The sequence below is a fragment of the Podarcis erhardii genome (genome assembly GCF_964252035.2).
Source record: "Podarcis erhardii genome assembly, chromosome: 8".
NCBI classification, from domain to species: domain Eukaryota; kingdom Metazoa; phylum Chordata; class Lepidosauria; order Squamata; family Lacertidae; genus Podarcis; species Podarcis erhardii.
The window spans coordinates 85398847-85425880 of NC_138499.1; the positions used below are offsets into that span (position 1 = coordinate 85398847).

At 41.5% G+C, this 27034-nt stretch overlaps 1 protein-coding gene across 2 annotated transcripts in view; it reads left to right on the top strand.

Moving 5' to 3' along the window:
• Positions 1 to 3334: 3334 nt before the first annotated feature.
• NAA16 (N-alpha-acetyltransferase 16, NatA auxiliary subunit) overlaps positions 3335 to 27034 on the top strand; it is a 35881-nt gene continuing 12181 nt past the window's right edge. The window contains exons 1-12 of one of the 2 annotated variants that reach the window (XM_081872669.1): positions 3338 to 3492; positions 7393 to 7477; positions 9146 to 9250; positions 11264 to 11421; positions 12332 to 12466; positions 13710 to 13863; positions 14831 to 14950; positions 16835 to 16930; positions 18133 to 18239; positions 24493 to 24565; positions 24711 to 24880; positions 26338 to 26490. In XM_081872669.1, the coding sequence (XP_081728795.1) occupies positions 3439 to 3492; positions 7393 to 7477; positions 9146 to 9250; positions 11264 to 11421; positions 12332 to 12466; positions 13710 to 13863; positions 14831 to 14950; positions 16835 to 16930; positions 18133 to 18239; positions 24493 to 24565; positions 24711 to 24880; positions 26338 to 26490 (1410 nt within the window). In that variant the 5' untranslated portion in view covers positions 3338 to 3438. Of the gene's footprint in view, positions 3493 to 7392; positions 7478 to 9145; positions 9251 to 11263; positions 11422 to 12331; positions 12467 to 13709; positions 13864 to 14830; positions 14951 to 16834; positions 16931 to 18132; positions 18240 to 19572; positions 19935 to 24492; positions 24566 to 24710; positions 24881 to 26337; positions 26491 to 27034 lie in introns of those variants that run through there. The other variant, XM_081872670.1, reaches the window with a different exon arrangement.

The following is a 27034-nucleotide window of genomic DNA, read 5'->3' on the forward strand; positions in this document are numbered from 1 at the left end:
AGTCTCGTTTAAGTTTAACCACCATCGGTGGTTATTGTTTAGTCATTTAGTCATGGCCGACTCTTCATCATGTCTGACTCTTCATGACTCCCTGGACCAGAGCACGCCAGGCACTCCTGTCTTCCACTGCCTCCTGCAGTTTGGTCAAACTCATGCTGGTAGCTTCGAGAACGCTGTCCAACCACCTCGTCCTCTGTCGTCCCCTTCTTGTGCCCTCCATCTTTCCCAGCATCAGGGTCTTTCCCAGGGAATCTTCTCTTCTCATGAGGTGGCCAAAGTATTGGAACCTCAGCTTCAGGATCTGTCCTTCCAGTGAGCACTCAGGACTGATTTCCTTCAGAATGGATAGGCTTGGTCTTCTTGCAGTCCATGGGACTCTCAAGAGTCTCCTTCAGCACCATAACTGAAAAGCATCAATTCTTCGGCAATCAGCCTTCTTCATGGTCCAGCTCTCACTTCCACACATCACTACTGGGAAAACCATAGCTTTAACTATACAGACCTTTGTTGGCTGACCATCGGTACTGACACAAATTCTAGCTTCCAATACATTAGAAGTCTTTTAGCAAATTAATGTGATCTGATTGGCCTGTTAATAAAATTTTAAAAAAATAAAAAAGTCTTTTAGCAAAACGCCCAGCCCAATTTGGCCAAATTGGCAGGTCACAAGTGTCTGATAATAATAATAATAATAATAATAATAATAATAATAATAATAATAATATAATTGTATGGTATAAACACAGCCAGAGACTAGAAATGTAGGTCCGCACTATATAGGGCATCTTCTTGTGCATAGGATTGCTGCTTAACTCTGAACAGGAATTCTAAGCCAGATGTGTCCCCATTGACTAAGGAGGAAGTTTCACTGGTTTTAGTGAACCTTTTATTTCCCCTTCGTTTTAGCAGCCTCAGCGTAGGGCTCCCATCTTCCATTCCACTACACAAGCTATGAGCACCCATGGATCTATGATTAAAACCTAATGTTTAATTACTTGTGTATTCCTTTGTTCTGTTTATCTGGAAACAGTTCCTACCTCAAATATCCTCTAAAATTGTTTCCCCAAATGCCCCGTGTGATTTATAAATGTTATTTGTATTTGTTGTGCTGACTGATGGTTTTATTTAACTAAACTGGAATATACTTTTATTCATTAGAAAAGGGTGAGGGCTGTTGAAGAAGAGAACACACTTTTGCTCTGCTTCAGCATTTATCAAACGTGCATGCTTAATTTTATTATATTTACTGTACTCAACGGAGTCAACCATTACTTTTAGGTTGTTCATATTTATGAGTTTGCAAGATGAGAAGGACTGTTTAGGGCAGCCCTGTTTAGGGAAGCTTTTAATGTTTAACAGATTATTTTAATATTTTGTTTGAAGCCACCCAGAGTGGCTGAGGAAACCCAGCCAGATGGGCGGGGTATATTATGGAAGAAAGGGGTAAAGTTTACTGCATGTACGATGTTAAAGGAAAATATAATGAAAATGATGTATAGATGGTACTTAACTCCGGTTAAATTAGCCAAGATTTATCATAGTTGTGATAATATATGTTGGTATATTATGGAAGAAAGGGGTAAAGTTTACTGCATGTACGATGTTAAAGGAAAATATAATGAAAATGATGTATAGATGGTACTTAACTCTGGTTAAATTAGCCAAGATTTATCATAGTTGTGATAATATATGTTGGTATATTATGGAAGAAAGGGGTAAAGTTTACTGCATGTACGATGTTAAAGGAAAATATAATGAAAATGATGTATAGATGGTACTTAACTCTGGTTAAATTAGCCAAGATTTATCATAGTTGTGATAATATATGTTGGAAATGTAAAGAAAAGGAAGGTACCTTTTATCACATGTGGCGGACATGCCCCAAGGTGAGAGACTTCTGGGAAAAGATTTATAATGAATTAAAAAAAAAATGTTGAAATATACATTCATACATTCATAAAAAACCAGAGGCCTTTCTCCTTGGAATTGCCCAAGAAAGATGTAGAGTTATTTTTGCATGCCACAACTGCTGCTCGAATTTTAATATCCAAGAAATGGAAAACACAAGAACTACCAACTGTGGAAGAATGGCAGATGAGAATGATGGAATATATGGAATTGGCTGACCTTACTGGAAGAATCTGTGACCAGAAAGAAGAGGAATACCAAGAAGAGTGGAAGAAATTCAAAGACTATTTGAATAAATACTGTGATATTAAAAATTAGACATTACTTGAAAGTACCAAAATAGGCCTGGGACTAAATGAAGAGTTAATGAAATAAATAAGTCTTAGAACTTTTAAGAAAAGTTAAGAAATTTTATTTTAATTGGAATACTGTGTTTTAAAAATGATATCAGAAAACTGCTACATTTTATTTACAAGGAAATTCAGATGGGAGGGCTCAGAGGAAGTCCAAAGCATGTTTATGAGGACAGAAGTTTAAATAGCTAATTAATTTGTGTTGCTTAGGTATTTACTGATAATTTGTTCTTTTGTTTTGTTTGTTTATATTTGTGATTTTGTCTTTTTTCTTTTTGCTTTGTTCTTTTGTTGTGGTACATGTTATATTTGTAAGAAACGTAATAAAAAATATTTATAAAAAAACATGGGCGGGGTATAAGTAAATTATTATTATTATTATTATTAAAATTTATTATTATTAAAATTTATTATTATTATTATTATTATTATTATTATTATTATTATTATTATTATTATTATTATAATTATTATTATTATTAGGAGCTATTTGGGAAAATTACAAACATCCATAATATTAGAAATTTGCTGCGAGCGCAGGTACACCCTCGCCCCGCCCCCTGGGGGGGGGGAACGAGGAAGTCCTCTCGAAACGACGAAGCTCCCAGAGCCACTGACTACAAGTCCCAGAAGGCCAGAGTGCCGCTTCCGGTTAACCTCTTCCTCGCCGCGTTCTTCTCTAGAACCGTTTCCCTGGCTCTGGAGGTCCTCGGGGGTCTTTGGGCAGTGAAGACACACACACACAGAATGAGACACAACCCCCCCCCCGAATAAAAATCCCCTCAGCTCTGCTTTCTTTCCCTCAGGCCGCCCGGCCTATATAGGCCCGACGTGCCTCCTGAGGCCTTTCGCTGCCCCTCAGGCTGTGTCCCCGTCAGGCGAGAGCCGCGGCCTCCCGCGAAGCCCCTCCTCTCTCCGGCTCCACGGCCCACACGACGGCGGCGGCGCCTCCTCCTCCCTCCGGGCCTGAGAGGCAGCGGGAAGCCAAGCCACTTCCCCTCACGCCCGGCCGCCGCCGCCGCCGCCGCCGCTAGGGGCGCTCCGGAGGGCTCGGCGTCGGGCGGGAGGAGAGGGCTCGGCGGGCTGCGCGGCGCTGGGCTGGGCTGGGCCGGGGCGAGGGAGCTGAGGGCCGGCCGCGCCCGCCCGGGCCGTCGCGGGCTGCCGGCGAAGCCCCGCCATGCCTGCCGCGCCGCTGCCGCCCAAGGAGAGCAACCTCTTCAAGAGGGTCCTGGTGAGGAGAGAGGGCAGGGCCTTCTTCGGGGTGGGGTGGGGTGGGGGGTCGCGCCCTCGTCGTCCTCGTCCCCCCCCCGCCGCCTTCCTTCCCTTTGTGGGGCGCCCGCCCTGGAGCTGAGCCCCCCGACCCAGCCCCTCTTCCCGGGCCTCCCCTCGGAAGGAGGAGGGACGCGGAGGCCTCTCTCGGATCCCCTCCTGGTGCCCTTTCGGCCGGATTTACATATAAGCTAAACAAGCTATAGCTTAGGGCCCCACTCCAAAATAATAATAATAATAATAATAATAATAATAATAATAATAATAATTTATTTATACCCCGCCCATCTGGCTGGGCCTCCCCAGCCACTCTGGGCGGCTTCCCTAAAAACCAAAAATACAGTAAAACCAAAAATATACTTCTTAATTCTCTCACTCTTAATCTACTTAATTGTCTCTCACTCTTAATGTGCTTCTTAATTGTATTTCAGTTCAGCAGTTACTTTGAACAAATACCTATTTTGTTATGTGCAAATGGCTTTAGGTACCTATTAGGTCCATACATTACCATATAGCATATATTCAACAGTGACAATTGGTTTTTGGTTTTTTTTTTTTATAGAATATTTATTAAAATTTTCAGAAATAATACAATATAAAAGAAAAAGAAAAAATAACAAAAATACAAAAATAAAAACAATTAAAAACACATAGAATTTCCATTACTTATTTTCTTTTAACTTATTTCCCAGACCTCCTCATACCTCCCTTTTTTGTATTCCTTTTTTTTTCATATTCTCTTAAGCATTACAGCTGGAAACCACTTAATTTCTGTCCAACACAACAGTGACAATTTGTTGTTGGCAAAGGACAGCTGGACATAGAAAGGGCCCCATTGCCTTCAGGAGCTTAGGGCCGCATCAAACCTAAATCCGGCCCTGGGCTCTCGCTCTCTTCCCCCCACGCCCTTCTGCTGTCAGTTGCAGGCAGCAGATCATTTGTGCATTTCGTTTGTTTTGTTAAATTTGCCTGCTGTCTTTCCTCCGGAGGCCTCATCCTGCTCTCTCCTGCCCACCCACCCTGAATATCCCATGCTTCTTGTCCCTCGCTGGAGATCCCCCATCCGGTCACAGCGTGGCTTCATCAGGACCGAGGACATGGGAGAAATGCAGGATTTGCTCCAGCCCTCCAGCTGGGCCCGCCAGGGGCTTCCCCAAGGGAAGCCAGCTGGCAGGATCCGAGCCTCTTGTGTACAGAGCCCTGCCAGCCAGGCTGGTAGCCTGGAGAGCACCCTCTTCCTCCATGAGTGAGTGGGATCAAGCCCTCTTCGAAAGCCACCCGAGTTATGGTCATAACTGTTTGCAAAGGACCGCCTCCAACACTGCAACCCATGAACACGACAGAGTTTAATTTTAAATAGTATGCAATAGGATTATGCTGTCCAGCTGCAACCCCAGTAAAGCTGCATTAGACACAGCGGGGCTTGTTTCCCATTGAACACCCTGAAAAGCTGCATCCATTAAACTCGCTCCAGTGGGAATAATTTCAAACAAGATTGAGTAAAACAGCTTAGGATCATACTGCACTTCAGCAACTTTTTCGCTTCCTCGCCCTCATTTTAAATCAGGTCCCCAGCCTCTGTTCTTAGCTCCCCCTGAAGCCTCAAATGTACAAAACTCAGTCATTTTGGGGGAGTGGGTTGTGTTCAGAAGCCAACTGGTATTCTTCATGTTAACCATGCATGTCAGCTCCTCCTTTGCTTCCCCAACTTAGGAGGAGTCAGGGTCACCTGTGCCCACCACCTTCCTTTAGAAACAGGCACCCTGGGTCCTTGCAGCTTTCCTTCCCCATGAAGCGGTATGCCCTAGCAGTCAGTGTGCTGTCACTGCAGGTATCTCTACACAAGCTTCAAAAGGAAGTATACAAAACCAGTCATCACAATGTACTGGATGACCCAGGCACCAAGATCAGTAGGTATGGGGTGAAGAAGCCTCCACATGGTGTTCTGAAATGCTTCTGGAGTCTTCTAAAAGACTGTCATTTTTGGAATTGACATTTCCCCCCTTTCTTGTACTAATAAATTACCATGTTAAACATATGGACTGTTTTTTATTGTATTTGAGCAGTCAAAAAGTTTTTTTAAAAACTGTCAGATTCCAGCCTTTGTAAAACTTCTCAGTATTAATACTTTAAATTTTTTTTTAAAGCTTTTATATTAAAATAATTCAGCATTAATACACACATATTGCGAATATACAATCATACAAACATATGTTTCATACAATCCTTAAAAATGTTCAAACATACCTACACACAATCCCACAGATAATTCCTTTTCCCATCACCATCCACCACCCCTCACCCCACCTTTGTGTTAGACTTCCAATCTACTCAATTGCATTTTCTTTCCACTTCTGTTACTTTCTTTCACACACCTTTAACCTAATTTCATGCTTCTTTTCTGTTACACATTGTTATCCATCTTATTCAGTATTTCAGTATTTAAAACGGAACTTGTTTATTCTAATAGGAGTTCTGATTTTTCAGTATGGTTTTGCAAGTATACTTTAAACACCTTCCAGTCCCTGTCTATCTTCTCTTTTGAGATCCTTCCAATTTCTCCCATAGTTTTGGATATATTGTAATACTCCAATAATTTGGCAAACCCCTGTATTTGTCGGTATAATACCACTTTTCCAATTTCTCCAATTTTAGGAAAATTTATTCGTTTAGGAAAACACCAGAAGGTTTTCTTTTGGGAATAGTACCAGGAAGTCTAAAGGAAGAAGACAAGACATTATATTTATGCGCAACAGTAGCCACAAGGCTATTGATTGCGAAAAATTGCTCGGTATTAATACTGTATTTTACTGGGAAAATGGGGAGAAGTGGAGTTAGTTTGTGTAGGTGTGGGTAACTTTTTTCACTTAAGGGGATAATCTGCTGGGAGGTGCATAACATTGGTGGGCAGAGCCAGAGCAAAGATGATTGGTAGACTTAGAGGCAAACAACTGGAATAAAAACCATCCTGCTTCAATTCTCACCATTATTTCTGCAACTTAGAAACTCCAGGTCTATGGAGGCTTACTCAGAAGTAAGCCCCAATGGGTTTGATGGCATTTCTAAGAAGAACATGGGAAAATTTTAATTCAACAGACAGTTGCTGTTGGAAAGCAAATTAAACCAACTCTTTTCTGACTTGGGCTTGCTAAATGTGCACACAGAGACACACAGGCCTGGTTCACATATTGCATAGCTGAAAACAGACATGTTTAATTTGGATGTACTGTGCACTGATTCAAGCTGCTGAGAAGTTCACTCCTGCTTCTGCTGCATCACCAAGCAGCAAGCCAGAGTCCAGCTTGTCGTTCCTGAAGCTGGATTTGTGGTTTGTTTCCCTCTAAGCAAACCATGAGTGGTAACAAAGGTTTGTTCTTTGCATTCTGCTGGTGGTTTGTTTGGAGGAAATAAACCACAGCTCCTGGTTTGAACACGACAGCAAGCCAGACTCCCGACTTGTTGCCTAGAGTATGGCAGGAGCCGGGGAAGAGCAGAGTGAGAACTTTTATTGTTCACATAAAATCATTGCTTAACTATAACTTGTATGGCCCATTTTGCCTGTCAGAACTCTTATTGGACACCTGGAGGCATTTAGCAAGGGGAAATGGCAGGTAAGGAAAAGGAAAAAAGTTAGGAACTATTCTCTCCCACTGCTGTTTTTCATTTTTGAAAATTACTGTCAGTTTCCCTGCATATATTTGATTGTGTTATATCGTTTGACCCTCAGAGATCTCATTAAAAGGCAATCTTGTCAGTGATTTGAAGTGCTACTGAAGAAGCTAATGGATTGTGATACTAAGTTAAGTAAGAGATTACTTTTTAAGATAGATGTAACCTAATCTTATTTTTTCCCCCTTCCTAGAAATGTTATGAACAAAAACAGTACAAAAATGGGCTCAAATTCTGTAAGATGATCCTTTCCAATCCAAAGTTTGCTGAGCATGGAGGTAAGTGCATTATTTTAATTTATTCATTTTCTTAAAGCAGGGGTGTCCAACAGGTTGATCGTGATCTAGTGGTCGATCCCTGGGTGGTTTTGGTCAATTGCGGGGGGCTCCCTTTCCTTTCCGGTGGCAAAAGAGTATCCAGTTTGCCCCTTCCTCAATTCACGTACGATCGCTAGAATGGAAGCCGGAGTTTTTTCTTTTCCTTTAATAAATCTCAACATTTTTGTATCCCCTCCCTAAAAAAAGCTCAACAACTTTGACCTGAACCCCTGCTCCCCCCAGAAGGGGTAGATCACTGCCAGTTTTTTATTCTCTGAGTAGATCGCAATCTCTTTGGAGTTGGACGTCCCTGTCTTAAAGGATGTTTACCCAGCAGATATTCAGAGTGTTTGTTTTACACCATTTAGAATGATAAATTTTAAACTTCAAGTATATTGAAATAATTTAAAACAAGCCTTTCCTTTTGAGCAGTGGTAGAAACTCTGCTATATAAGCTAAGTGCCAAATGCACTAGGTTACGTTTGCCACAACAGACTGTCTAGTTGCCTTTTTTGGCAGTGACATTTCTTATTATTCTTTTTCTATACCAATTTATATTTTAAAGAAAAATCTCAAAGCAGTTTACAGCACATTAAAACATCAAATAAAACAATTCAGAATAAAATGACAAGAAATCTCCCATGATCGGACGACTGGCTGGCATGCAGCAGCATCTTTTGATGTGGGGGTGTGCAATAGCAGAAAACGCTGCAGCCTGCTAGCCAGATGGAGATGTCAGTCGCCAAACCTAGAGACGAGGCATTGTCACTTGGGTGAAATTGGATCTGCACCAGTTCCAAAGTGTTCCTGGCACCTGTGGAATTTCAGACAATGCTTCTGAGCAGAACCTTAGAGAATTCAGTCTTGGTCTGGTGTACATGTACAAAAGAATGAGGTGGTAAGGTGAATTGTGCCATTTCAAACTGCAGATGGTAGATTTTGCTCCTATATCTATAAATAAGTAGAAATCTAGCAAAATTGGGAATTAGCTGAACTACAGCTTTTTCTCTCACATGCTAGATGTTTCTTGCACAGCTTGTGTGTTTGTGTATTTTAATATGGGGGCATCCTCACCAGAAGTCTGAAAGTTCATTACAATACAAAACCTGTTCCCTTTTGTGGTAGTCTTTGTTTTGTTTTATACTGGTACAATCTGTATCCTGAACTGTTACACTTTCTCCTACCACTGTTCTGAAGGTGTAGAGATTAGAACTCTCTGGTTTCTGGAAATGAATGCATGTTCCATGATAGTTGTTGGTCATAGGTTATTATTGAGTTAAGCTTGAATAATTTCACTTTGATTTACTCTGATTCAGAGCTGCTTTGTTTGGGGAGTGGGGCAGTGTTTTCTCCTTCCATTCTGCAGAGCAAGAGAAGGATGACTACACATTCTTCTGTGTGCTCTATACCTAGCTGCCCCACCCCACAAAATAGTGAATGAGAAGCTTTTGTGGATGTGTGGGAAGGTGAGAATCCATACCTGTGTTTGCATCCATGTATTCCCAAGAGGTGCTTGGATGATGATGATGATGATGATGATGATGATGATGATGATGATATGGGATTGTGAAATTTATCACACGTGTGTTGCTTAAACTTGATTCTTACATTATAAAATATTTCTTACAGAAACTTTGGCTATGAAAGGACTGACCTTGAATTGTTTAGGGAAGAAAGAAGAAGCATATGCATTTGTTCGCAAAGGCCTTCGTAATGATGTAAAAAGTCATGTGTGTATCCTTTCAAATAGTACACCAATTTCAGTTTTTCCTAATAGTTCTGAAATCCTCTTTCTCTACCCCTCTCCCAATTATTATCCAGTGGATACTTTGCTATGTAACAGATTTGAGCGTTTTATATTTAAATGTATAGATTAGGCCATTAGATATTGTCTAACATACCTGTGGCTAACCTGTGGCCATCTAGATATTGTTGGGACTCCAACTCCCTGCCAACCATCAGGAATAATGGGAATTCTAGTCCCACAACAACTGATGGGTCATAGATGAGCCCCTCCTGGTCTAACAACTTAATTTGATATGTAATCTGTTAAAATTAGGAAATTCTAAAATGCAGTGTATTAGTCATAACACTGGATTCCTGGGTACTTACTGTAGGTCAGCACAAAACGTGTGATGTTTACTATGCCATTATGTTTCTGCAGGGATGGGGGACCCTTTTTTTCTGACAGGCCGGATCCTGTGGACTCCTGCCCTAGACACCAGCCTTATAGGTTAGAGCCACTGCCTGAGGTTACTCAGTGAGTTTCATGGTGGAGTGGGAATTTGAACGCAGGTTTTTCCAGTGGTGCTTGTTTTTAGCAGGCGTTGGAAATCTCCAGCCTGTGGGCCTAGTTAGCCCTCTGAGCCTCAGATGTTTGCTCCCCAGGCTGTTTTCTCTTTCCTGGGCCTGATGTAACAATATATGGCACTGGGCACAGGAAAGTCCAGGCCTCAAATAAAGGAAGAATTCCGAGCACCCACAAAGCATGCTTCTGATTCTTCCTTTACAGATGCTTCTTGAACTTTGAATTACTTGACATCCTGTAATATCAGGGGATGGAAAGGTGGTTGAGGCCACCCACCTGCCCACATGGTTTGCGGAGCCTGGGCCAGTTCTGGATCTGCCCATAGGGACTTCCCTCCCCTGACCTACAGTCAACTTCTAAGGGTACAAAACTGTCAAAGGAACTTGCAAACAACATCAGTGCCCATTAAAACACACCTGGATTACTAAACCAGGGAGGGGGGGGGTCCTTCCCCACAGGGCCCATGGCAGCCAATGACTCTGTGGCAGAGAAAACCTTCCAGCTGGAGCAGGAGGGGTCAGGCTCCTGGCATCTCCTCTGGCCTGCTTGGCCTTCTCCTTCTGGCTTTCTGTTCACAGAGCAGTTGTCAAGAACTTCCTTCATATCATGCTTCTGTCCTTCTGACATGCAGCTGCTTCATCTTCTCAGCTGCTTAGCCTCCTTGAATTTGAGTCATTCTGCAGAAAGGCAGGTAGCAAAAACAATCAAAATAATTTTAAGGAAAATAATATGTTTTGTCCATACATCACCTCAGCCTCATGGTCTAAACAAGTAATAGGCTATTTTGTGAAAATGAAGAATACCTAATAGCACATGATTTCCTCCTCCCTTGGTTTATGGCACCAGAGTATCCAATGGCTTAGTCATATACAAACTTGGCATGGGAGCATAACCTTATCTTTACCTTTGGCCTCCAGTTCATCTGGGCCTTTGTCTAGCAGTGTCCAGAAGAGTTACATCACCACTGTATTATGGGAGATTTTTCATGAGGAATAAGCTCTCACTAGGATTGGGAAATACTTCAGTTTTCTAGGTGCCAGGATGTCTTGATTCCCAGACAACTGAGCACTTTGGACTTCTTTAACCCAAGGAACTTCTCCACAATTTTCTGTTGAAGTGCTATGGTAAAATGGCAATTTAACATTTAACTGGCAGATGCACAACTATACCATTAATGCTGAATGCCTGTGCAAAAACATTGTTCACATCAAAGTGCTATTAAATGCCACATCATATTGCTAACTCCTGCGTTGTATTTTGTATTTGAAATCGCTCCTATGGCTATATAAATCCTTCATTATAATATGTGTTTGCTCATGCTCTTAAGTTGAGATAAATGAATAACACTCATTTATGAATCCTTTCAGGACTATAAACATTTGTCTTCAACTCCCCATCCCCCCACCCCCAAAAACAGTGCATTTCCTTAACTCTGTTAGGTTGGCATGTTTATGGACTCCTGCAGCGCTCTGATAAAAAATATGATGAAGCTATTAAGTGCTATCGAAATGCTCTGAAATTGGATAAAGACAATCTACAAATTCTAAGAGATCTCTCACTGTTGCAGATCCAAATGAGGGATCTTGAAGGCTACAGAGTAAGTAATTCCTCCAGTTTTTGTGTTGAGCTTAACTGAAAACTTGCAAAGTGCTCTCTGAATATTTACTAGAGTTGAGAGGAGCATTTGAGTTTAATTAGGTTGGGGAAATGGACATGCCAATGTTATCTGGGCACCATCATATGGGTATATGATGTATTTGCCATGTTCAAAACCACCATTGTACAGAACAATTGGGTGGGGGGGACGTTACAAAATTTTAGCACACGGCAAAATGGAAAACCGTCCTTGATGTACCTTCTGTTGCTACTTGCAACACTATTCTTTAATTCTGGAGGAGTGGCAGTGACAGTGGCAAATTGTAAATTTACTTGCTAGTAAACATAGTTAGGGACGCGGGTGGCGCTGTGGGTAAAACCTCAGCGCCTAGGACTTGCCGATCGCATGGTCGGCGGTTCAAATCCCCGCGGCGGGGTGCGCTCCCGTCGTTCAGTCCCAGCGCCTGCCAACCTAGCAGTGCGAAAGCACCCCTGGGTGCAAGTAGATAAATAGGGACCGCTTACCAGCGGGAAGGTAAACGGCGTTCCGTGTGCTGCGCTGGCTCGCCAGATGCAGCTTGTCACGCTGGCCACGTGACCCGGAAGTGTCTGCGGACAGCGCTGGCTCCCGGCCTATAGAGTGAGATGAGCGCACAACCCTAGAGTTTGTCAAGACTGGCCCGTATGGGCAGGGGTACCTTTACCTTTACCTAAACATAGTTAAGGTCAGAGGTTGGGCTGCAATTATAAGTATTTAACAAGAAGTCCAGCTGAGCTTTTCTAGTTTTCTTTGCTGTTAAGTCTTCATCCTTTTTTTTCATTAAACAGAATCCTTTTGCACTGTTGGTTAAGAATGGCAAAATTAATTATTTGGTAGATTATATTTAGTTATATTCATTATCTCTTTAAAGGAGACCAGGTATCAGCTGCTGCAGCTGCGGCCCACGCAGAGAGCTTCTTGGATTGGATATGCAATTGCATATCATTTGTTAAAAGATTATGATATGGCCTTAAAATTACTGGAAGAGTTTAGAAAAACTCAGCAGGTAAGATCTTTTAAAAATGTCAATTATTGTACACAGTTAAGAATCTGAGTAACTGTACTGTAGTCAGAATTATTACTTATTTTCTGTTGTTTTTCTATCCATTGTTCGAAAGAATTACAACTTTGGGATATAAAGCAAAGAAGTCGTGCCATTGTTTTATGAAATGTTTCCATTTATTGTACATTCAATATCAAATTCTTTATAGCCTCAGTTATGTTAGTGGAATGATAAGCTAATCAAGTACCAGAGATTGTGATACATTATACACCTGAAATTAAAAAATAGGATGCCACGGACAACGCACACAGGTGGTTCGACATATGCAAGTCTTTGTACTTTGTCCTTGGTGGAATACCAGAAGCGTATTGTGAGTTGTCTGTAAAGCTGTCATTCTTGATGGGTGGATCAAATTTGATCTCTACAGGTCCCTCTAATAATTTTGTTGTCAATTTGAAATAAGACTTTTCTGTGGAAAAGCTAAACTTAAATGGAAACCATTAAGCCACAATATTATGAAGAATTGACAAATGGTGTTGTCAGGAAGCACACAAATTCAGTTCAAAGCATCTGTTTATAATTTATGCTGTTGGGTGGAATTATTCACTTCCTGAATCATATATAGTGGTACATTGGTACTTGAATGGCTTGGCTCCTGAACAAATCGGCTCCCGAATGCTGCAAACCTGGAAGTGTTCTGGATTGTGTACATTTTTTGGAAGCCGAACGTCTGACGCTGCTTCCGTGGCTTCCGATTGAGTGCAGGAAGTTCCTTCAGCCAATTGGAAGCTGCGCCTTGGTTTTCGAAGGGTTTTGGGAGTCAGTGAGGGATAACACTATAAAAATACTTTGTTTGGGGGTTTTATATACCTGGGTTCAAAATACAGCCCCCCCCCTTTATAATGCATGGTAGCAGGAGACTTGTTTCTCCTCTTGCTGCATCTGTTTTTAAAATTTGAAAGCATGTGTGCACACACTATGAATAGTACAGTACAGAAGTACTTTGATACCAAAGTAAAAAACGTATCCCAAGAAGCAGCTGTGAATGTCAATAGTTGAGAGGATTAATTGAGGAGATCAACTTATTGCTTTGTCATGTTTCAAGGCAAGAACTCATTTTTTAAATGACTGTTCATTTCCAAGTTCTAATTCAACTATCCAGTGTCCCTTTATTAACCAAAAAAGAACTTTTGTGAAGTTAGTCTCCTGGGGCAGATTAAATGTTAACTAATCTGTTATTTTCCAGATCCCTCCTAATAAAATAGACTATGAATATAGTGAATTAATATTGTACCAGAATCAAGTTATGAGAGAGGCAGATCTGTTTCAAGAATCTCTGGAACACATAGAAACTTACGAGAGGCAAATATGTGACAAGCTCATGATAGATGAAATAAAAGGTAATACTTTTTTTTCCTTTTCACATGCTGAAAATATTCCTTCCCGTGAATCTTTGTGTGTGAGGTGGGTCAGTCTAGGGAGCTGGGGACCATTAAACCTAGAGGAAGATCACGTTTCCCCCTTGTCATTAAGTGTTTTTTGGGGGACTCTGTGTGTGTAATATAAACATCACACAGACATGCATGCACACACTTTGCAGACACATGCCAGTCCATAAACATTTGTCTGAAATGTTCAAACAGTTTAAAGGAAAGGCTACTCTAGATTAAAAAGATACCCTATAGCGCCCATCCCTGTCTGCTTCATCATGCTCCCATTCCATCACCGCAAGGGCTCCCATGGCAGGCTCTGTCACCAAACTGCCTGGTGAGGTTGAAAGGCAAGCTGAGCACCACCACCATCCTTTTGTATTTTTTAAATTTATCTAACAAAAGTTATTTACCTCTTGATGGCAAGAAAACCTCTTAAGCAGTGCTTGTTTTCAAGAAAAATAGGTGCTGTACTGTTTTTAATACTTGATTGGGAGCCGCCCAGAGCGGCTGGGGAAACTCAGCCAGATGGGCGGGGTATAAATAATAAATTATTATTATTATTATTATTATTATTATTATTATTATTATTATTACCGTGAAGTCATTACAGTAAGTCGCTGGGTGACTCAGGGCAGCGCTGAACAGACGCAGCAAGACCTGTCTCGTTATCCTAATCAGAATGCTCATTCCATATCACATCAGCACTGCACATGCTGGGTACAAACTGATGTGGGAGAGTATTATGATTAGGGGCAGATGCGGGATGTTGCTGCCGCACAGTTTCTGAGCAGCTTTCTGCAGCGTAGTCGGTCAGTGTCATCATCACTGTTGGCTAATTGGCTCTTTCAGGCTTCCAGAGTTGAAGACTTCGCCTTCCAGCTGTAGAATGTTTCCCTTAACTTAAATCTGGTTTACGATTTTATTCTTACTTTAGGAGAAATGTTGTTGAAGTTGGGAAGATTGAAAGAAGCTTCTGAAGTCTATAAAGAGCTTATTGACCGGAATGCAGAAAATTGGTGTTACTATGAAGGCTTGGAGAAAGCTCTACAGCCACGTAAGTGTTGTAGCTATAAACTTGGTTTGCACTTTCTTTATTAAGCAATTGGTGTCTTGTTAAGTTCAGAAATCGGAACTCTTGGAACCCTAGACCTTGAAAAGAAGATGGGTATTTGAATTTCATTGTCCAGCATAATTTCCAGTGTTTTATCTACAGTGGTGCCTCGCAAGACGAAATTAATTCATTCCGCAAGTTTTTTCTTCTTGCGAGTTTTTCGTCTTGCGAAGCACGGTTTCCCATAGGAATGCATTGAAAATCAATTAATGCGTTCCTATGGAGACCGCTTGCCAGGCTGGCAGTGCGGAGAAGGGCTTTTCTCCCCACCGCAAGCCTCAGGACAGGTACGGGAACAGAGGGGAAGGCGCGCAGCGCTTCTCCTCTGTTCCCGGGGCTTGCGGTGGGAGGAGGGTTTTTCCTCCCCACGCCAACATTCAGAACAGCATTCTGAAAGTTGGCGGTGGGAAGGAAAACCCTCCTCCCACCGCAAGTCTTCAGGACAGCCAACCGAAGGCTGGCGCGGGGAGAAGGTCTCTCCGCCCCACCGCCAGCCTTCGGAGCAGCCATCCCAAGGCTGGCGGTGGGAGGAGGGCTCTCCGCCCCACCACCAGCCTTCGGAGCAGCCTTCCGAAGGCTGCCGGTGGGGCGGAGAGACCTCCTCCCGCCGCCAGCCTTCGGAGCAGCCTTCCGAAGGCTGCTGGTGGGGCGGAGAGACCTCCTCCCGCCGCCAGCCTTCGGAGCAGCCTTCCGAAGGCTGCCAGTGGGGCGGAGAGACCTCCTCCCGCCGCCAGCCTTCGGAGGAGGTCCGAGGACAGTGGGGAAGACGCGCTGCGCTTCCCCGCTGTCCCGGAGATTTCCCTATGGGCTTTCGTCTTGCGAAGGAAGCCCATAGGGAAATTCGTTTTGCGAAGCGCCTCCAAAACGGAAAACCCTTTCGTCTAGCGGGTTTTCCGTCTTGCGAGGCGTTCGTCTTGCGGGGCACCACTGTACTTATACGCCTATCTGTACTCAAAACCATAAATCATTATCAGGGACTGCTTCGTATGGAGGAGCCTAAAGAGTGAGCTAAATGGCTATGTTCCTTACTGAAGTGATAAGCTTACAGCTTTTTAGCTACTTGTTTTTTTAAGCTACTTCAGTGTACAGAAACCCATCACCCTGAGATTAAGAGTCTCGTGCTGTACCAACTGAGCCGCATCAGAAGTATAGTTCAAAATGCTATCCTTGGAAAAATGCTGCCAGAGAAAGGATGGTATACAAATAAACTACCTATAATTACTAAATTTACTCTTAAATGTGCTTCACTGCATGATGCATAACTATTACATTACAAAATTTATAATGAAATTTCAATGCTATGCTCCCATTTACTGCTATTTACACTCAACGGCTTCAGTGGAGTTAAGCACAGTTAGAGGATGGCAGCCTTTTGAAGATTATATTTTAACCTTTATAACAATGCCACTTTTTAAAGGTGCTCATAGAATTGCTTCCTCCTCCATGGTAACTTCTGGAGCTCCAACATGTGGTTTCAGAACTGAGGATTTATGTACTGCAGTTTGACTTTTGACATTGATGAAATATTTTGCAACATGGTTGCACCACAAAATTGTTTGGTTTTTTAAAATGCGCGCGTGCACACACAGTATATTTCTATCTTTCTTTCATCAGCTGTTCTCTTTCATCATACTGAAAACTGCTTTTCAACCTGTTCTATATAAAAAAATGCAGTTTGAGATGTTCACCAAGGGCTTCTGTTGAAGAGGACAAGATAAAATTCCTACTAGTGTAGTTTTCCATATTGCATATAGGCACACTTGTGATTTAAACCAGGTGCTTATAACATACAAAGACTCAAACTGTACATTTATTATCCACCAATAGGCTCTTTAGATGAGAGACTAGAAATGTATGAAGAAATAAGCAAGCAACATCCAAGAGCGGTTTCACCTAGAAGATTACCTTTAAACTTTGTCACAGGTAACACTGCATATTTCTTTAGTACCTTTACAACTAAACTGTTGGTCCACATACCTGCAGCATGTGAAGTCAAACCATTGTGGAACTCAGCCCTGCAGCAGAATGACTGTGAAAGAGCAGAGCAGCTGCGATTTCCCCCCCCCCCCCCGGGAGCTTGGCTTAGGGTGACAGGCCAATAACTGCCAGTACAGTTATTTTTGTGTGGAAGGCAAAATTGTGTGCTTAGCACAAGTACAGTGGTACCTCGGGTTAAGAACTTAATTCGTTCTGGAGGTCCATTCTTAACCTGAAACTGTTCTTAACCTGAAGCACCACTTTAGCTAATGGGGCCTCCTGCTGCCACCACGCCGCTGGAGCACGATTTCTGTTCTCATCCTGAAGCAAAGTTCTTAACCCGAGGTAATATTTCTGGGTTAGCGGAGTCTGTAACCAGAAGCGTATGTAACCTGAAGCGTATGTAACCCGAAGTACCAATGTACTAGAGCAAGACAGGAATCTCCTCTTTTCATTGCAACCTGCTGTATCCCCCCAAAACATTACTGCTGTCGGTTGGAAGACACAGAACAGGATGGGATTCAGCACAGAAAGCTGCACCACATCGTAAAGGATTGGTGAAAGTGCTTCCACTAGCACAGAGCCACCATTTGGCCCTGTCAGATGGTTCTGTCAAATGCTGGTCACAAAACAGCTGACTTTTCTTTCTTTCTAATGCACACACATTCAGATGCTTCCTGTATTAACATAGCACACTCATCCTTTATTGCTGTTACAAACAGCAGTAACGGCCACTAATTGTAAGGGTTAGGATATCTTCCTTAAGTCATTTTTTAACGACTCCGTCATTAAAACGTCATTCTGCACTCACTGAACTCCTTGGGTATGTCATAGGTTCAGTTAAAGAATTTGCTATATGTGCTTTTTTAAAACAACAACAGCAACCCAGTATCCTGGCAGGCTAAAAAGGCCGAAATTGTATATAAATTATGCAAATTAGAACAATTATTCAAAACATTCAAATTTGCTCAAAAAAAGACCAGGTACAAGTATTTCTGTCAAAGCAGAAAAACTTTTTAATTTCAAATTACAAGTAGATCACTGTTCTTACCAGCTTCTTTCAGGTTTTAACATAAAATTTATAAAAACTATATCAGTAGTGCAACACTAAGTAATAAGAATATAACCCAATGCAATTTTGTTTCTAGGTGAAAAGTTTAGAGAACTAATGGATAAATTCCTGCGGGTTAACTTCAGTAAAGGCTGTCCACCCTTGTTTACCACTTTGAAATCTTTGTATTACAGTAAAGAAAAGGTAAAACTCCAATTTATTCAGTTTTCGTACAGCTTTGTGTGTCTTACAGATAATTTACCAGTAACAGTCACTTTTCCTTTCCATTTCTCATGCCATGGTAAACTGTAGTAAATGGTTAAGATTAATATGCCTAAGAAGAGTATTTCACTCCTTCCCACTCTGGCTGGGTGGAAGGAAACAAGCTGTGACCCTTGACTTATGCCTGAAGCAGGGATTATGGGTTGTTTCACTCCCAACAAATCATGGTCTGTGGCCAAGTTTGTACTTGGCTTATTGATCATGGTTTGTTGGAACAAAGCAATGTTCCCTGGTAACAGGGAGCGAGAACTGAGCCTTTGTAAATCTGTGTATAAATTTCATTCATCTGCCATAACCACCTGAAAATTTGATTTCAGATAAAACTTGCTATAGTCTTGTTTATCTACCCTGCTACAATTTTCTATTTTACTTGCTTACTTGGAAGTATATGGGAATCAAAGCGTGCCTACTTGCGAAATGTGCATAGGATTGCAGCCTAAAGAGCTAGATGCAGTTTCTGTTGCTCACACATTGTTGACATGCCGTTACGATTTTCTAAACTTTTAAGACTTTATATATTTCCAAACCATGTCCTCCTAGTGAAGGAATAGTACAAAAGACAATAAAATGATTCTGAAGTCTTCATTTTCAGTAGAAAAACATGATATAAAAACTGAAAGAAAATGTTGTCTAATGCATTTAATAACTCTTTGTGGAATTATGTCTTTTAACATAAACTATAACATAATCTGTAATGTTAAATATGTCGGTAGTGTCATGCAATAACAGTTTAAAGGTTATTTTAAAAACATTTTTCATAATTTCAGTAGCCATATATAAAAAATACTTCAGTGGGGTGGGTGTGGGTGTATAAAAATACAACTTAAAGGAAAATACTCCTGTTATTCTTTTTTTTTTTTTTTTTGAAATAATATTTATTAAAGTTTCAAAAAAGTTACAAGAATAAGAAAAAAAAGAAAAAAACACAAAATGCAGAAAAGTAAAAACAATTTAAAACAAATCAACCTTTCCATATCTTGTCTTTCATTTACTTGTTTCCCTGACCTCCTCACACCTCCCTTTTTTGTATTCTAGTTCAATTAGTTATTTCATCAAATCCTTTCCATTTTTACTTTTATCTTAATAATTTATCTTAATATATTATAACTTTACATTCTCACCTATTAATAATCCATTTTTACATACTCCTTTGTAACATTACTCCTAAAACCACATAACTTCATTCCAGCATCCAATACTCCTGTTATTCTTGCAGTAATATTAAACATTAGTTAATATTACTCTTCATCTTCAGGTGAAATGGCTGGCTGTTAAATAGTCAGGGAAACCATGACTTCCGGACTCTTTTGGAAGATTGGACTCAGAAAGCCACCTGTTGTGTGGTGTGTACACATTGTTATGAATGGGAATTCCTAAAGTAGGATATTTATGCCAAAATAAGGAGCTGTCGTTGATTTATTGTACTGTCTTTAGGAAGCTATCCTGTATTCTGAGTGGACATTTATCTATATAGACAGCAGTTGATCAGGACCTTGGAAGAAGTCAGCTGGATGGCTTTTAAATTGAAGATGGGTTTGGAAAGTTGAAGTTGATGGATATTTTGTGGGGTTTGGCCTTGTCATTTTGACACAATAAGATATAAAAATAGAGGATTAAGTGTTTTCAAAGAATTTCAGATGGCAGTTTTGTTCCCAGCTAGATGCAAAACTTTAACTTTAGCTGTAAGAGCAGAGGCTCTATTTTCATTTTATAATTTACCCATAGAGCGGTATCTAGTGCGCAGACAGACATAATTTACACAGCAGGATTTCCCCTTTTCTTGCTCATACACACACAGAAATCTGCCCTGGAAGATCTCCCAACCCTTAGCATAAGGCAGCACCACATACCTGACCTCCCTCCAGATAAGTTACTGCTGCCCACCTGGAGGAGGGGCAAGGTCAGTGCAGTGGCAGAGGCACTCAGGTGCTGCTGATGCATTAACCATGTGCTGACCTGACAGCCATGTCTCCCCTCTCCATCTCAGGATGCGGCAGCAGTTTGGCCAGAGGGCGGTCAGGTAAGCGGTGCAGCCCCACAGCGCCATCCACTTTGGTTTGGAGGTAGGAGGAAAATTCCCATACTGCAAGTCTTTTCCACCTGTAGAAAATGGAACAGGTTGTGTTCCCTGGACTATTTTTATAACATAAAATACATTGTGTAGTTGTTTGTGCAGATGGGTGCTATTCTATCTGCCCTGCTCATGGATGCCCATAGCCCAGTTGTCTTTCAACAACTTTGTAAGTTGTGCCACTGGAGATGTCTGGATCTCCAGGTTGGGTTACTGCAATCACCCTAGGGCTTCAGTGTCTGAAGGACTGCTTGCTCGTCTTTTGAGTCTGCCCCTTCCTTGGCCCTTGCGTCAGTTAGAAAGCCGCATCTTGAAGGAGGAGGGCTGTGCAATAGCATTGATTTCCTGCTCATTGTATCAGTCGCAAAAAAGCTTCACAAACTCTTCAGAATTCTAGCAGTCACTCCTTCAGAGTGAAATACGAAGGGAGGACTGTAAAATAAGTCAACATCAAGGTTTACGTCAAATGTGTTGCAGGTGTGTTGATTCCATTGAAGCTCAACATCATGTGTCCTCTTTGAGTAACTTAAAACACGGAGAGGCTGTGAGGAAATAATGCATGAGGGAATGACTGGCTGGAAGAAACAGCAGAAGTCTCAGAAAGTTTACTCAGGAAGGTAGGCTGACTCGCCCTGAAGACTTTTCTTTTGCCCTCGTAGGAAGGCTGGCTTTGTGCCTGATAGGAAATAATGGGAGCCTGAGGAAAGCTGTGGTAGCTGCAGAAGAAAGAGAGTCTCTTCCACAGCCAGAACAGAGGGAGAAAATCATTCTGTCTGACAGGATGAAACATTTGCACAGGCAGAACCTTTAGCATAATGAGATTTCACCCTGTATTCCACCTTCTGCTTCCAGTCTTCAGGAGGAGAGTATCATCGTTTTTATAGCAAAAGCAGCACTGCACCCACACAAATGGGAGATACCAGCAGAAAGAAAGAAAGAAAGAAAATGAAATTTCCACGAGTGTGTTCAGATAGACTGGGCACGACAGAGAGTTACTGTGGAAGTAAGGGGGCTGGTCTGCAAAGTTGCCAACATTGCAGCACAAGCTGCATTTGGGTTGTGAAGGCCAAACAACTGTTGGCTGTGGGGTGGGCGAGGCAGCAAAATAGGACAGAGGGTACGAAATGGGGAAGAGGTGAGTGAAGAAAGCAGCAATGGAGAAAATGAAGACGGAGGAAGAAGGAAAGAAAGTAGCAAAGAGAAAGAAGGGACAGCGAGGAAACGGGAACTGAAGTGAATATACTGAGACTTGCAGAAAGGGAAACTGGAACTTGAGAAGAGTATGGGGTTGTTTGGGACATACCAGGGATCTGTAACGTTCCACTTTTCCTTGCCTGCTTGGCAGCTGTGTATACCCTAAACAGCTAGGAGGAGCTCCTCAGTGTTCCTCCTTGCCAGGCCTAGCTTGGGAATCCATCCCACTAACCTCTCTGGCAAACCTCACGGATTGAGGTTCACTTTTTCCACCTTACTGAGTCCACCCATGCAGCTTGGGTGGCTCCTTTTCTTAACATCAGCTTACTTTTGCTGTGTGTCTCTCCCCCTTGCCTTCCTTTGAATCCTCACTCCCTTCCGGTCCTGCCAGCTCAGACTATCAGTCACGAGATGGGCCTTTCTCCTGTGGTTACAATATTCCCATGTGCTTCCCTGCCGCAGAGGATTATACCATGCTAGGTGCACTTATGAACAGGGCTTTCCTTGAGTCACAGCTCCCGTGCAAGTGATATGAAATTAATGGAGTCCCGCCAGAGCTTGTTTACATAATCAAGGATTCAGAGGTGACTGTTATGGGATAAGTTGCCATCCACAAACAAAAATTCAGGTTGTTTCCAGTGCATCTTTTTGATCTTGACCTGTTCACTGTGTCACTGTATTTTTCAGGGGGTCTGCCTCATTTGTCAGAGATAACAAGGAACATACTTCAAAAAGATAAACCTACGATCTCTGATTCTGTTAAAAATGATTGATTCAGTCTTCAGTTGTCAATCTCCATTTCACCCCTTAAGCACTAGATTAACCGCATAGGCTGTTGAAGCAGAAAAGGGATCATGTTCTAAAAAGCAAAGCAAAAACAAGCTTATCAGTGCTCTTTTGAGTATCAGTAAATTCCCTTAGCAAGGATGCACAATCCTCACTGAAATGAGTTATGGTATTTTTCTCCTGTGTGTGTGTGAGAGAGAGAGAGAGAATGAGAATGAGGAGGCATATTGTGTAGGGACCTATGGAGAAAGGGCTTGGCTACTTATTTATATCGAATCAGAATGCAAAATGAGCCACATTCCCCCCATGCTTCATGGCAGGTGGACCCTTTAGCACATCACACACCAGCAGAATTAAATGCATGCGTTTGGATAGAGTGTGAGGTTTCCCCTAGCACAGCGGGGAAGACCTTTTAGTTTGATTCAGTAGGACTGTGCTATACTATCCCATGTCCTTGTGACCAACCTCTCTCTATTTCTGTGGAGGCTTCTCTTTCATTCATGAGTCTTGCCGATACCAGGGTGGTGCACTTGTCCACGAGATTTCTTGTGTGGAGGCTCACTTACACCAAACTGTGCTTGCTGAATCCAAACCGCAAAAACATGTTAGACTCTTCTCCCCTTAACGTGTTAAGCTTTGCAGCGACAGGAAGAATCTGAAATGCGTATACTTTGAAATGAGCAGACCCTCACCCCATCAGGTGAATTTCTGAAGTGGTGTAAGGCAGACTTTCAACACAGCAGTTGGAATGTTTATGGGCATTCTGTGATGATTAGCTTCATCACTGAAAATGAACACTCACATTATCCAATATACTAATCATGTGCTGATCCTTATGTTGCCAGAATGGCGTTGTCCACACTCCAGAGGGAGGTGTTAGCAGGTTCAGGGGAGACCCAATGTTTATAAAAATCTGAAAAGAAAACTTTAATGAAAAAAAAGTAACCCTAAGGAGTGGGTGACCAAAAACATTCCAATGGGGAGTGAGCACTCTTTTAAGTGTCTGTTTCCAGGTGAGGGGAGAGAACAGAAAACTGGGAGGGGGAAATGAAGTGTTCTGGAAGAGGGCTGGCTTGCTGGTTATTAGGGACCCCAAACAGAAGCATTCCACTCTTCAACACTTAGTTGCTCATCCCGCTTGATCTGTATAAATTCAAACACAAAATGAGCCATTAAACTATGGATTTCCCACAGGTCTCTGGTTAGCAATTGGGGTAAGCATAATGCTGGGCTAGATGGAGGCTGCTTTAGTATATAACACTAAGCCATGGTTGCTTTAACCATGTGTTGTTCAATAAGCCACAAGTCATCTCACAGACAAATCATATCTTGTTTCTCTGAAGCTTGGTTTGTTTTTATATCTGTGTTGCTTTGGAAGAGTCTGGGGCAGACAAACTATGGTTAAGCAGAGATGCTGGGCTGTGACGGAACACCAAACCATGGTTAAAATAATCCATCAAGAATCACAGACCCTTCCAACTCTACCGTTCTATGATTCTATGTATCCGTGGCTTCACATTGTAGCTTGTTGCCAGAAAACAAACAGTGGTTAATCTTCTGAATTAGAATGGCTAAACAGACCATGGATTGGAGTTATTTGTGAACCAGGCCAGCCTGCTGATGGGATCCAGCAGTTTATTCTTACGTAGCTTCACCCATGTTCTCACAGAAACCCCATCTCTCTCGTGCTCTGATAGCAAAAGTAGAAACTGATTGGGTTGAACTAGTCTGCAAAAGTAGTTAACAGTTTTAAAAACAATGGGGGAAAAATAGGCAACCCTTTAACCTTTATTGTAAAGAGAAGGAAAGGGATCCTCACCGCTTTGGATATAACGGGTGATATCCAGCGTTGGTTATACTCTGAGTAGACCATTAGATCAATGGTTTGATGCCACTAGCTTTTACATGTTCCGATTTTGCTCTGGGAATAAACTAGGTGCGGATTATTTGTTTTGCAAAACATAATGTATTATACAGATTTTAGTATTGTTTTAAGTTAGTTAGAAGTATTAGCACTAGTCATTTGGCATGATTAGCTGTATCTGGATAATATATCAAATTGAATGCAATGTGATTTAAAGAAAAAATCAAGTTAAAATAAACTTGGCAACTATATTTTTATAGGTTTCTACGATCCAAGAGCTTGTTACTGGTTACGAAGCTTCTTTGAAAACCTGTGACTTGTTCAGTCCATATGGTAGGTTTCATTATTCACAAACTGTAGCTAAAAAGCAGCTTTTAATCCTTATTTTAGCTGTGCTGGTAGACCTCCAAACAGACATAATAATAAGTAAGCATTTTAATTTCTTGCCAAATTTTCTGACACGTATGTATCATTGCAGAAAATGGCGATCAAGAGCCACCGACAACTCTGCTTTGGGTTCGCTATTTCCTTGCACAGCACTTTGACAAACTGGGTCAGTTTTCCGTGGCCTTGGATTACATTAATTCTGCCATTGCAAGTACGCCAACACTAATAGAGTTGTTCTATCTGAAAGCAAAAATTTATAAGGTAATATTGGCATAAATGTATCAGAAATGGAATATGTAATCAATGTATATTCTTTTCATAGGAGCTGATAGACATTTTATGTTGAGATAAGAACAGAACCACTCTTACCAGATCAAAGGAAAACAATGCACAATGTTTTCAGTGAAGCAGCTAAAGTAATGTTAAGTGCAAAACCAAAACATCTAGAAATCACAAGCATATCATTAAAAACGCCGAAAGAGTTTTTGCATGGGCAAAACCCAGCTTTCAGTCTGCTTTTGTAGGAGAACGACCTTCCTAGCCACTCATAATCAGAACCAAGGTGCCCCAAGAACCCTAATAGCTAGTCCTATCTTAAACTCTCAGGTACCCATGTAAGCCCAAAAGAAAGGTACTACTTCTCCCTTTCTGGAACAGGTAAATTTTAGCATTTCAATTTCAATCTCTCCCTCTCTCCCTCCCTCTCTCCCTCTTCTGGCTTCCTCTTGAGGCCTAGTCCCACAGCATCGGCATTTTAAACTTGCCCTGTTGTGCCCATTCCAAGCCTCCATTATGCCCTGCTGAGTCCCAAGCACCCTTCCCTCTTCTTATGCAGCAATGGCAGTTCTTTCCACCTCTGTTTCCCTTTCCTTCTCCATCTCCATAGAATCAGCTAAATTTTACCCAGAGTAAAACTTGAAATTAATGAACATGATTTCACCAAGTTTACTCTTAGCTGAATATCACTCAGTGAATTTCTGTGTGGCCTGTACATGTATCCACTTGTCCCTGTATTTCTTATCAATCAAAGTGGCTTTTTCCACCTCTAGCTGTAATATGTGTTCCAATGCTGTCTACCTGCACCCCACCCACAAATTATTGGTATACTAGACCCCAGATCTTGGATAGCATGCTGCAGTTGGATCTATATGTACATGTGCATAACCAAGGCCTTAGTGTTCGCTCTTTTGTCCATGGCCTCTTGCAGCAGTCAGAAAAGGGACAATCAAAAGTAATTCATAATAAATTGTTCATACGAAATGTTTGTGATCATCGTCTTTTTGTGGAAGCAAATGGTGGGCTTGGACTATGGAAATGGTTTTTGTTTTCAATGTAAAATGTGAGCAGCTCTCACTCAAAGTTAGTAAAGGTTCTGTGCTTCTTCCATACTCAGATATTTAATGCTAACATAATTTTGACAGACCTGTGAAGCTTGACATAGGCACTGAAGTCTGAACATGATCCTTTGTTGTTAACTTCTTTTTTTAGTTTTCATCGGATCAATATCTTCAGAGCTGCGTTTCACACAGCGAAGCATAATAAGATTGGCTGTGATTTGTGCATGCAAAATGTTTTGGAAAGGGGAGGTGCACGTGCGCATTACAGTTCTCAGAGCTTACAATTAATTATAAAATTATAATTTTATAATTTTATAAGAGCTTTTATAAATTTATAAGAGCTTAAAATTAAGTATAAAACTCTTCCCTTTCCCTCAATAGCATGTAGGCAACCTAAAGGAGGCTGCCAAATGGATGGATGAGGCTCAGTCGTTGGATACAGCCGATAGATTCATCAACTCCAAATGTGCAAAGTATATGCTGAGAGCAAATATGGTGAAGGATGCAGAAGAGATGTGTTCCAAGTTCACACGGGTAGGAGATATATTTTAAATAGAGGTTGGTTGCGTATTTGTTTTGAAAATTTCCTCTTGTCAGTTTCAGATTTTTTTTACTATTATTATTATTATAAGTCATTGGTAGCAGAATTGTATGATGCAGGAAAAATTCACCTAACTTCTAATTGAGCCAAGATAATAGTACTGATGAATTTCCAGGAACAGAATAGTTCTATTTTCCCCCTGTAATCTTTAAATATATTTTAGCTATTTCACTGCAGTATGAAACAGCTTCATCATGAGTAACCCTGTCACAGTAAATGAATTACTCATGAGGAGGCTGGAAGTTTTAGTGGGAGCAAATTCCATGTCCGTAGACTAGCCAACTAAAAGTCAACATTTTTCATTAAGATGCATAGGCTAAATTGGTGGTGAAAGAAATACAGGCATCGTTACTACTGAAGACTACGTTTAAATTTCGTAAATTATTAAATAGACTGCAGGCTACAATCCTGTACCCATTTACCTTGGAGTAAGCCCAGTTTAACTCAGTGGGACTGGCTATTGGAACTGTATGTGCA